The 12,927-nt window shown below is 37.1% G+C and overlaps 1 protein-coding gene across 7 annotated transcripts in view; it reads left to right on the top strand.

Moving 5' to 3' along the window:
* The window catches only part of Ercc6l2 (ERCC excision repair 6 like 2), a 114,024-nt gene that overhangs the window by 50,047 nt on the left and 51,050 nt on the right, over positions 1–12,927 (top strand). For all 7 annotated transcript variants that reach the window (XM_063227388.1, XM_063227389.1, XM_063227390.1 and 4 more), the window contains 2 exons: positions 2,197–2,292; positions 10,235–10,334. In XM_063227388.1, the coding sequence (XP_063083458.1) occupies positions 2,197–2,292; positions 10,235–10,334 (196 nt within the window). The remainder of the gene's footprint in view (positions 1–2,196; positions 2,293–10,234; positions 10,335–12,927) is intronic.

Raw genomic sequence — 12,927 nt, 5'->3', positions numbered from 1 at the left:
TACAAAAACTGGGCAGGGGGAGTGGTTAGATTAATCATGTACCTTCTTGCATTTCTGGGATTACCTATTTCTAGCAAGTTTTTTCCCCTAGATTCTTTGAGACTTTCTATATAGATGTTCCTCCTCAAGTAATTTTCCTGCCTGATTTGCTTATCTGTTTCTTCTCATCTGCTGCAGCAGTTAGAACTAGTGGTGTTAAAGAACGATGAGCAGGAACATAGCGCTTTCCTCTCCAGATTTAAGGTGTACAGCCCTTTACTGCTAACTGTGGTGCTAGCTATGGCTTTCTTGGGAATGTTCTTTGTTGAACTGAGGAATTTCTAACTTCCTGAGAGTTTTAAATTATGAATTGGTACTGGATTTCATCAACTACTTTCTCTGCATCCATTGATGTGAGCTGGCTTTTCTTCTTTAGCCTATCAATATAGATTACATTCATTGGGTTCAGATCTTGAACCTGCCCTGAATTTTTGCAATAAATACTAATCAGCAGTGGTATACAATTATTTTTATGTATTTTTAGATTTATTGATACTTTCTTTAGGATTTTTCAAAATTTAAATTCATGCAAATCCTGATGGAAAGTTTTCTTCACTCCCCCTCCCTTTTTTTTTTTTTAATTGTTTGGCTTTGGTAAGTGGAACAGGGTGGTACTAGCTTTATACAGTGAATGTTAATTGTTCTTTTTTATTTTGTGGAATAGATTTTGTGAAAATTGATATTGCACTGAGCATTTTGGCATAAGCCTATAATCTTATCACTCAGGAGGCTGAGGCAGGAGGATAGCAAATTCAGTAGTAGCCTGGGTAACTGAGTAAGACCCTACCTTAGAATGATATTTGGAAAGGGTTGGAGATTTCCCTCAGCTGTACAGTGCTTGACTAGCGTATATGAGGCTCTGGGTTCGATCACTGGTACCACAAAAAACTGATGCACATTTTTTGGTAAATGATAAAATTCTCCAGTGAAACTATCAGGCTTGGATTACTTTTTCCCCTATGATCATTTTAAATGCTTATTTAATTTTCTTAGTTGCTACAAGACTATTCAAGTCTTTTTTTTTTATTTAGTTGGGTTTAATACTTTGTAGTTTTTGAGATATTAGTCCATTTTTAATTTGTTGAATTTATGAAGATCAAATGGTGCATGGTGTTCACCTACCCTTTTAGGAGTTGCAGAATGGCTGGTGATAGCTCCTGTTCTATTCCTGATATTGATAATTGGTGTATTCTGTCTATCTGTGACATTCTTTATAAAAGTTAATAAAGATTGTGCTTTTCATTTCCTTTTTTTTCTCTTATTGTTTTATTATGCTTGGTTGTATTTATTTCTGCTGTTAACTCTTAACTATTTGCTGAGTTTTTGCCTTTTTCTAGATTCTAGATAGGTCTTCATATTATTGATTTGGGCTTCACTCTTTTTAAAATGTAATTATTTAGGGGCATCAGCCCTTTTTTGGGGAGCATTTTTTAGCCTGTGACTGTGGATAATGCCTGCTTCCTAAATTCTGCAGAAGCCAACTTGGGCTAGACTAAGGAGAAACAAAGCAAGAAGAGTCAGTGTGGGAGGCACTTGTCTCCACCTTTCAGGTCCTCTGTTCATGTTGTGCATAATGTTTAAGGGTTTGGGCTGCATGGGGGGAATAGTTATGTCCTTCTGTTCCTGGACCGATTTTTAAACACATTTCAGTAATTCTTTGATTCATGAACACTTGTGTTTGTAAATAATTCGGTTCACAAACAAAAGCGTTTGGCAAAATTTTGCTTCCATTCGCAAACTTCCCATTGAATGACAAGCATGACCATGGCCATCTTCCCGACACAAACACAAACGCAGCTGTCTTTCCCAGAATCATAAAACAAATTAGTTTGTAAACCTAAGTACCACTCTGTTATTTTATGTAAATAAAACTTTTTTTAAATTATGTAGGGAAAGCTTACAGGAATAGTACTTGAGTGTCCAAAACTTGTAGCAAGCACAGCCTATTTGCATCAGTTCAAATGATCATCTCTTTCAAGGATTTTCTAGAATAGTAGAAAAAGAATATGCCATAGGTATCTTATTTGAGTGGTTTAATCATCCTGCTTTTATGATGTTAATGTATGATTTACTGTTTTGTCTGCAGAAACTTGGCACAGTTTAGCTCTAGTGCAACAGTTGATGCTTTTTTAATGAGCTCTTTTCTGTTTCTTCCAGGGCTGGTGGACTAGGCCTCAATTTTGTTGGTGCCAATGTTGTTATCTTATTTGATCCTACTTGGAATCCAGCCAATGATCTTCAAGCTATTGACAGGTATAATGCTGGCAAAATTTAAAATGATCTGCAAATTCTTTTAATTTAAAAATACTCCTTAACTTTTTAGGTTGCTTATAGCAGGGTTATACTAAAGGAGCAGAAGCTTCTGTGTAAGATAACCCTGATCCTCTATCGTCCAATAACAGAACAGTAACAGCTATTTATTTTGTCATTCTCAAATCTATTAATATGACAGAAATGACTAAAGAAGAAAAAACAAATCCATAACACTAATGTAAAATAGTACAGTTCATTGCTGGCTGATCAGACATTTTGAGAAACTCCTTAAAGATAGAATGCAAAGATCAAGAAATCAACAGAGAAAAGCTGCAATCCGGGAAAGTGTGCAGGGAAGACAGAGAGATTCTCACCTGAGAAACAGACCATAGTGTGCCCTTGTGGAAGTTAATTAATTAATGTAACTTCCCTTTCATGCTTTATATTTACAGAGGGGTTATCTATAACAAGTGTTCCTTCATTGAAGCTGAAAGAATAATTTGGTAATTTTATAGACAAGCAGGCAATCTGCAGTAGAAAAGTTCCTTGAATTGACATTGGAACTAGATTATAAAGTGTGCCAAGCCTGAGGCAATCCCAGATCTCCTCAGGACACAGAAAGAGGAGTGGTTAGATAAACCTGTGTTTTCATTCCTTTTTGGTAGCATTAGAAAATGGTGCCTGAGCAGAATGATTTCACAGGAGCTCTGTAAACCAGTCAGAGATCTCCAGTGACCAGGTGAAGTCCCAGTCAAGAATTTCAAGCCATAGGAAGTGTTTTAGTGCTGTGACTCTCCCTGTTGTACCCCATCACGTGCTTTTCAGCTGAGAGGAGGTGGCTTATTCCTGGTGCCCTCTCAGGCCAAAAACCACAGTGCAGAATCCTGTACAACCTTTGACCTATCTGTGGGCCTCCCAGGGAACTCATTTCTATCTTAGATGACTCAGTACAAAGCTGGGAATGGTGGCATTGCTTGGATCTCGGACAGCAGAAACTGTCAGAGCCAATAGTGAACTCTGGGCAAGTGCTAGGGAAGAAGACTATAATAGAACACGTAAACCTTTGAGAAGAATTTGATGTGAAACTTTTTGGGAAGTTATGACATTTAAAAGTAATGAGATATATAGGGAGATCCAAATGCACACACATACACACTTGCACATCCTAGGAGGATATATACCCAGAAGTGAACTGGGAGAATTTGAATCCTCCACCCTAAGCTATTACTAAGGTTTAAGATTCATCCCAGTGGGCCAGGGGTTTAGTTTAGTGGAGTAAGTGTGAGGTCATGAGTTCGATCCCTGGTACCAAAAAAACAAAACAAAACAAAAAACATTCACAAAAAAACAAAACAGATTCATCCCAGTAATTGGTGAAGGTCTTCTACATTAGTCTGCATAGACTGGAAGAGATGGCTGTTTTTCCAAATAGTTGTCAACAAAGACCACATTAGCTGGAGTGGATTTATAGAATATAGCATTTATAATGTCTATTAAAAGTTATGGGGCCATATTTGGGAAGATTGAGTTTATGGGATGTAGCATTTATGATTTCTATTAAAAGTTATCATTATTTTGAAAAACACTTTACAGGTATTCAACAATAAGGAGTTTTTTCTGTTTTAAAGTTCTAACAGGAAAATGTGACATATTAAAGGTAACAAACTCTCTAGAAATTGTCCTTGTAGAAATCAAGATTGTGAACTTATTAAACAACATTTTTAAAAGCTTTCTTAAATACTTGAGTTGAAGGAAAACATAGAGAAAGAATGAAATGGAAATCAGGTAAAGGACATGTGAACAGAAATGAGAATATTAGAGAGACATTGGAAGGAAATGAGAGAAAAAGGAAGAAAGAGGACCATGTATACAGAAATTTTGGAACTGAAAATTTTACTTGAGAGATTTAATCCAAATGCATATAGGTAGAAGAAATAATCAGCAAGCCTAAAAACTGATTATTGGAAATTATTAAGTATGACAATGAAAAAAAGAAAAAATAAACATATCCCAAAAGACTTAGGAGGTAAAATTGAATGAGCCAGTTTACATATTACAGTGTTCTCAAAGAGAGAGAGAAAGGAGAATGGTTATTGAAAGAAGTAATTACTGAAAAGGTTCCCAAATTTGAGGGAAAAACATTGGTATGGCAAGCCAAGAAAGTTAAAATTCTGGACCCACACCAAGATGTTCTAAAATCAAACTGTCAAAAATCAAAGACAGAGAATATCTGAAAGTAGCAAGAGGAAAACACATCACATAGAAGGGATTTTCAATAAATTTAACTACAGATTTTTTCAGCAGACTTTGCAGTCCAGAAGGCAGTGTAATAATATATATATACTGAAGGAAAAAGCCTATCAAAAACAACAAAAAAATTCAGTTGAGAATTTAATATTGGGCTATGTTGTCCCTCAGAAATGAGGAAGAAATCAAATATTCCTAAACAAAATCTGAGGGAGTTTCTTACCTCAAGACCTGCATTAGAAGAAATGCTGACAGGAGACCTTCACTTTGAAATGAAAAACACTAAATAGTGACCCAAAGCCATATAAAAATACATTTCTCCAGCAAAGGTAAGTACAGGGACAAATAGAAATATCAGTATTGTAATTGACTTATAATTCTACTTGTTATTTTCTATAGTTTTTTTTTTTTTTTTGTCTTTTTCCTTTTTATCGAACTCACGACTGCCTGCTTGCAAGGCAGGTGCTTATGCTGCTGACCTAAATCCCCAGCCCCCTATTTTCTATAGATTTAAAAGACAAATGCATAAATAATTTATAAATATCAGTATATAAAGATATAATTTGTAACATCAATAATATAAAGATATGGTTGAAACTGTACAGGAACAGATCATAAATGCAACTAAAGCTAAATTGGTATCAATTTAATGCAGATTTTTATAACTTTAGGATATTATATGTAATTGCTTTCAGGGAAACTACAAAGAAAATATCTATAGGGTATACATAAAAAGAGCCAAGAGGCATAAAAGTGAGCCACTAAAAATATAACAATGTAGAGGAAAGGAGTATTGAGAAATGAGACAATAGTTATGAGACACAGAGAAAGCAAATAAATGGCAAAAGTAAGTTCTTCCTTATCTCTAATTACTTTTAAATATCGGTGGATTGAACTCCCAAATCAAAAGGTAAAAGGTTGCAGAACAGATTTAAAAAATAGCGTCCAACTGTATGCTCTTTATAAGAGACTCAGATTAGATCTAAAGACATGCATAGGTTGCAAGTGAAAGTGAAAAAAGATACTCAATACAAATATTAAACAAAAGAGAACAGAGATAGGTGTATCAATGTTAAACAAAATAGTTTTTAAATCAAAAATCGTTGGAAGGAAAAAAGTGGACATTGTACCATGATTTAACATGTTCCCACTGGCTTGAACCGCAGATGAAGGTACATGCATGGCAGTCCTGTCAGCAACAAGCCACCTGATGGGACTGTTCCATGGTGCCCAGTCATTAATGTGCTGCTGGACTGGTGGTTCAGAGCCACCTGCCACCTGCCAGGAAAGCACCTCAAGGCTCTGTTGTGAGAGTGTTAAAACTCAGTTTATCAAGGAACTACAGCGGTTATAAACATGAATGTACCAAACATCAGAACTCTGAAATATATGAAGCAAGCAGAGAATTGAAAGGAGAAACAAACAGCACTACGATAACAGTAGAATACTTTAGAGTCCCATTTTCAATAATAGGTAATATATCCAGACAGAAAATCAGTAATAAAGGATGTGAACAACACTGCAGACAAGTTAGACCAGCAGACGTCGATAGAGCTCTCCTAACAGAACAGTAGCAGAGTATGTTTTTCACAAGTGCATGTGGCCCATTCTCTAGGGTAGACCCTACTTTAGGTCACAAAATAAGCGTTAGTAAATTTAAAAAGATTGAAATCATAGAAGGTATTTTCCCCCATTTTCAATGGTCTGAAACTAGAATCAGCAACAGAAGAAAAAATAGAATAGTCACAAATGCATGGAGATTAAACAACATACTTTTTACCCACTAACGAGTCAAAGAGGAAACAGCAAAGGAAATTTAAAAATGTTTTGAGATAAATGAAATCACAACATATTGAAACTTACAAAATAAATGAAAGAAGGGCCAAGGGAAATTTTTAACCATCAGTGCTTACATTAGAAAAGGATGATTTCCGATCAGTAAGCTGTTTCACCTTTGGAGCTAGCTGGGAAAAAACCACTACATTAAATCCAGGGCTTACCAAGGAACAGAACAATGAAGATTGCAGCAGAGACAAGCAAATAGAAAAAATTTTAAGTTCAGTTAAACCAAGGGTTGGTTCTTTGAAAATGTTGAGAAAATTGACCCTTTAGCTGGATTGACACAGAGAAAAGAGATACAGTTAAAATACATGAGGTCAGAAATCAAAAAGGGGACATTGCTCTCACTACTACTAATACTGCAGAAATATAAATGGTTATGAGATTACAGTGGACACTTGTATACCAGCAAATAACTCAGCCTGGGTGAAATGAGCAACTTTCAGGAAATACACAACCTACCAAGACTAAATCATGAAAAAATAGCAAAACCTGTTATCTGTAACTGTGCAAGGAGACAGATAGTAATTAAAAACCTCCCACCACAGCAAAGCTCCAGACCAGATGCTTTGCTAGTGAATTCTACCAAACAATAATTAACAGTAGTTCTTCTCAAACTCTTGGAAAATTTGAAGAGGAAGAAACACCATTCTGTGACACCAACAATACTGCAATACCAGGGTCAAAGACAGTACAAGAAAACTATAGCCCATTTAACTCTTGGTTAATGCAGAAATGCTCAATAAAATATCAGGAAACTAAACTCAGAAAATGTTGAAAGGATAATAAAGTAGTATGTATTCCTGGAGTACAAGGTATTTAACATTTTACACAAGTTAGTATAGCTTATTGCTTCAATGAGGGGGGAAGAAAACCCTACAGTGATTGTCTCAATTGATACAGACAGACCATTTGACTAGACTTTCATGATTTAAAAAAACACTTAACAAATTTTGAATAAGGAAACTACTTCAACACAGTGACCACTTCTGAAAAACTGAGCTAATAATGATCAGTAGTAAAAGACCTAAAGATGTTTTTTCTCTGCTATCAGTGATAAGGAAAGGAGTCCTGATTTTGGCAGAAAATGACAGCTATTGTATGGTTTCCCTCATCTATTATACCTAGGATAATCAAATTCCTAGGGATGGGAAGTAGAGTAGTAGTCACCAGGGGAGGGAGTTACTGTTTAATGGGTAAGCAATTCTATTTCTGAAGATGAAAAAAGTTGCATAAATATATTGTCATGATGGTTACACAAGGGTGTAAATAATTAATGACACTGAATTATAAATTTTAAAATGCTTAAATATATATTATGGTAAAGAAAAATCAAAAGAGAAGAACTGGTTATGTAGACATGAAATAAAATCAGTATGGATCATTTTAAGTCCTGCTGAACTTTTAAATTAATTTTGAAAAAATGAGAATGAAGGGATTGTACAGAAAACTAGAAAAAGTAAAAAAAGAAAGACTAATTGAGGGAAATTTTTAAAAAATCTACTCTGAAAGAAAAAAGCAGTTATACACAAAGGCTTAACCAGAAAGACTTACTAGTCAGTAATTCTGTTTATAGTTATCATATAGTACATCTTATGTACAGCTTTATGCAAATACTTTTAGGAGACTAAAGACAGCAGCTATATTTATGGTGTTCACTGTGAGCCAGGAACTGTTCTGAGTTTCTGCCCGCATGCAGTATGGTTAAAAATGGCTCGCGTACCCTGCTGATCTTTGAGAATCTCACCATGCAGCCGGCTCGGTAACTCGCTTGTGTTCACAGCCAGTGAGCAGCAGGATTAGCGTCTGCTTGGTCTGACTGGAGAGCAGCCTCTGCACCCTGTCCTCTCATCTGAGGACATTTGCTATAATTTTACATTTTCATCTAGGTCACCAAAACCTAGTATTTTGTTTTTTCTAATTATTCCCTCAAGGCACAGTGCACTCCTGTTCCCCATCCTTCCTCTTCTCCTCCTGTCTTTGGTAGGAGAAACCAAGAAGTTGAGTGAAGGAGGCGTGTGTACATAATGGGGCCTACATATTGTGTGGCATTCCCTACAAGCTGGAAGGTCCATCTCTCACAAATCCTTAAGTGTAGGTGCAAAATAACTATTAAAAAGTATTGTTTATGAAATATTAAAGAAATGTATTTTAACAATCTCTTCTGTTTGCTAAGCAATTGGCTAGCAACCAACCAAAGGACACTTTGTTAGATCCATTTGTGGCTTTCTTCGAGCCCAAATATATTGTGGGAACCTTTTCCAGCCACTCCAGATGCATGCTGGGAGAGAATGCACAGGTGATCTGAGGGGCTGGGCTTCTTCCTTGGAGCCTTTGGTTCCTGGGTGATAGAAGATTTGCAGGATCCAGGGTGTAAGTCTTTCTCTGTGAGGAGGAATCGGGGCCACTAAATATAACGACTTACACATGACCCTCCAAACAGCAAAATAAATTTCCTCTAACTGTAACACTTGCAGTAATGTAACCTTGCCCCTGTCTCCATCTGCCCGTCAGCAACTGTAACAGGTGGCCTGACCCAGAGCATTCAGTAAACACTGAACATATGAACACTGCAGGGAGCAGACCCATGGTTAATCACTGCAGTGAGTCAGGTGAGACCTGGAGTCACTGCTGTGGTCCATGTCAGAACACCTGGGCTTCGAGTCAACGTTCAGTCAAACTCACTGAGTAGAAATCTCTACGGAAGTAGACTAAATCTGCATCTCCAATGCACTTTCCGCTTGGCTAAGTACTTTTCCCTAAGCGATATAGTTATGGATCTAGTCTTACTGAATTCTAACTGGCTTACAATAAACTGGATGTATTGAAAACCCACAGTTGTTAGTTTTGACTTATTTGTGTATCAGGATCATGAAAATAACCACCATACCCCCAATTTTTCCTTTGCTCTTTGTAATCCCTCCCTCTGTTTCTCCCCACCTCTTATTCCCAAGCAACCATTAATTTGCTTTCTGTCACTATGGATTAGTTTCCAGTTGGGGGAATTTGGTAGAAATGAAATCATTTGGGAATAATCCTGTTATACCCCCCAAAAAGACAAGCCCCGTGATGTTGTCTGTTGTCAAGAAGGGGGGGTGGGTGTAAGATGTCTGTAAAGGAGTGCTTTATTTTAGCTGGTGCCCAGCAGCACAGAGCAGATGGAGTTTGCAAAGCTGTGCAACTGAGTCAGAATTCTGACAGATTTTTATATCACATTAACCAAGTAAGTGACAGAGCAGGAATTAGGAAGGCCTTTGTTTTCTTTTGCTTGAGGTCAGAGACCTTTCGAAGTTGGTGGTTAGCGCCCCCCCCCCTTTTTTTTCTTAAGTTATAGCCCTTGGTCTGCTAATTCCAGGAACATTTGTTTCTCACAAAGTGAACAAAGTTTGACACAGTATCATTTGTCTCTCACAAAGGGAGCAATGGTTGACACAGCAAACAAGTTACTAAGGTAATGACATACAGAACAGTATGGCAATGCCTCAGTTAATTTATAACAAATTTATAACAATGTGATCAGTACTCCAGGTACATGGTTACTAGGGCAATAAGCGTAGAGCATAACAATCTATTCATATGGAGTGCCGTAAAAGAAACACCTGAATTCAGGAAAAGTTTCCAATATTAGGAGGCGAAGATGGTAAAAGAAATTAAGTTGATATGCACTTTTATTTTTCCCTAATTTTTTCCTCAATAGTCTATATAAAGATATATTGTTGATAAATGACACAACATACCCAACAAAAAATGTTAATTTTAAATTAAAATTTTCCATTGTTATGTTAAAAACTGACTTAATTTAAACTGAAAGTTGTTTTAGTTAATTTCTGTTTTTTGTTTTATATTTCTTTTGCAGAGCATATAGGATTGGACAATGCAGGGATGTTAAAGTGTTTAGACTGATATCCCTGGGAACTGTGGAAGAAATCATGTATTTACGACAGGTGTACAAGCAGGTAAATATATTTCCCATTTTCTAATTAAAAAGTAAGCATTTTTCTGTTTTCAAAACTTAGGAACATTTGTGAACGAATTTTTGTATTTTACTCTATTATGAAATTGAATAAAGATTATAGAATATACTTTTGAGTATACCTCTGTGAAACAGATTAATTCTTAGGTTCATTGATTTTTTTTTTTTTTTTTTTTTTTTTTTTTTTTTTGGTACTGAAAGTTTCTTAGAGTAGTTCTTCATAAACATTAGTGTGTAACGTTAATAGGAAGTACTTACGGATCTTGTTAATACACAGATTCTGCTTTAGTAGGTCTGGGGTAGAACCCAAGATCTGAACCTTTTAATCTGGCCCCTGGGCTACCTGTATTTCTAGTCCCCAGATCATAATTTGAGTAGCAAAGTGACACCTCTCTGAATGGCGGGCCAGGATGCAGTGGTCCACTGTGGTGGGTTACAGGTGCACTGATGCTGGCTGGCCCACAGCTTTGGGCAGCAGGAGTGCCTGCGCCAGCGTCCAGTCTTGAGGAACCTCCCCTACCTGCTCCCAATAGACGGCTGTGTGTTACCGTTTCCTATGTGGGCCGGATTGTGAAGGTGACGGGAGAGATAGGTACTACACACAGTGAAACTGAGAGCACCGAGAAGCCCAGTACACCAAACTGTAGAGGGATAGGACTCACGCATGCTGACTGCTGGTGCTGTTTTAGTATTTCTCTAACGTGACATTAAGTCTCTAATGTGCTTAAGACACCAGTTACTGCTCCATCTATCCTTTTACATAAGCAACACTTACTTCATTTATAACTGCTCACTTGACAAGATCTGGAATGAGGTTCACATTTAATTGTAAATGTTAAATTTAAATTACTCCCTGTACTTGGTTGGCATCAGTTTAAGAGCAAACATCTGCCACAAGTGGTGGTAGTTAACCCAAGAATGATCCAATCTTAAATTTATGCTGTTTTCCTCATTCTAAAAATGGAATTGTACACAGCAGATTTTGGGTTTTTTCCTTAAGCTATTTAATTCCACAAGAAATGGATCATCTTTTTGTTCTTTGGTGCAACACAGCTACTTGAAAATTATTTTTTCTAATCTACTTAACCAGTCTTGAAAAAATTAGAACACAAGTGATACCTTGCTTCATGAACTTCATTTGTTGTATGATTTTGGAGAAGATGGCAGTGTTTGTGTTCATGCAGGAAAGATGGCAACGGTCATGTTCCTCACCTGATGCAGAGTTTGCAAACAAAAACAAAGTTTTGCCAAACGCTTCTGTTTGTGAACCAAATCACTTGCAAACAGAAGCCTTCATGAAGCAAGGTGCTACTGTAGTTTCACCGTAGGAGCTGATCTTTAGAATATGCCTGACTTGTCACAAGTAAGAGTGTTTTCTCAATCATGTAATTTTTATCAACCCATCATTACATACATTTCCTTTTATCTGTTTGTCTTGGCTCATTTAATAAAATAAAATGGCTTGCCATATAATAATATGCAATAAAAGTTTTCAGGAGACAAAGTAATTTGTCAGAGCTTTGTATAATACAAATAAGGATAAGGTGGCAGTCACTTAAGGGAAAGGCATTAACAGGTGGGTGATGGGTCCATAACTTACATTTCTCATGACAGACAGCACTGAACCACCAGTGGAATAAACATGTCTGTAGCGCTTAAGGCCAGCTGGAATGTTAAAGATAATTGAAAGGTGACATGAAATTTGAGCCGCGGGTGCCTGTGAGAAACACTCCCACCTCCCAAGTAGTCCTCAAATCCTTGGAGGAAAGAATTTTTAAACCCAACCAAAAAAGGCAACTATAAATGTGAAAGCAAGACTAGTTCTCTCATTGGCACAAAAATTGTGAGAAATCTGGAAAGAAAGCAGTTGGGATTAGATTTAAAGAAAAACCAACCTGAACACAGAAGAATACTGAAAACGTTAGGTGCAACAGTGTCTCCATCTAAGAGTCAGCATTTGCTACAAGAAGAAGGGATCCTGGGGTGATTCCTTGGGGCATCCCTTGATGGAGGACTCTTTATGGTCTTATCAAAGTTGTATCAAATTATAGTCAACAGAGATATTGACTCTGCTAGAAATAGTGGAAGCAAAGAAAGTCTGCAAAGCTCCAGTTTTTTCCTGGTATCCAGAAGAAAGTCTCTCCCATTGCCCAAGAGACTAAATACCTGCACTGCCCACCACACTTCACATAACCAGGGGAGTAAGCTTGAGATAGTATGTAAGGTATTGAAAGGTAGATGAGCAAGCAGCCAAAAGTAATTACTAGACAGTGACAGACAGTAAGTACTGTGAAAAGGGCACTGTGTAACAGCCCTCAAGAACAGGAGATCCTGGTCCCTGGAACCTGTGGACACCACTTAATGTGAAGGAGACTGCAGATGTGATTCAATTAAGAATTCTAAGAAGGGGAGTGTATACTGGATGGTCCACAAATATTCTTATAAGGAAGAGGCAGACACAGGAGAGAAGAAGGAAGTATGATAACAGAGGCAGAAATTGGAATGATCTGTCTACAACCTGAGGGGTTGCAGCAGCCTCCTGGAAGAGAGGAGGGATAGCCACCCTGCCTCCAGGT

Source organism: Cavia porcellus, unplaced genomic scaffold (assembly GCF_034190915.1).
Source record: "Cavia porcellus strain 051 isolate PalLab524CR breed Dunkin Hartley unplaced genomic scaffold, mCavPor4.1 scaffold_17, whole genome shotgun sequence".
Classification (NCBI taxonomy): Eukaryota; Metazoa; Chordata; class Mammalia; order Rodentia; family Caviidae; genus Cavia; species Cavia porcellus.
Note: the sequence above shows the minus strand (reverse complement) of the source record. Positions and strands in the feature narration are given on the sequence as shown.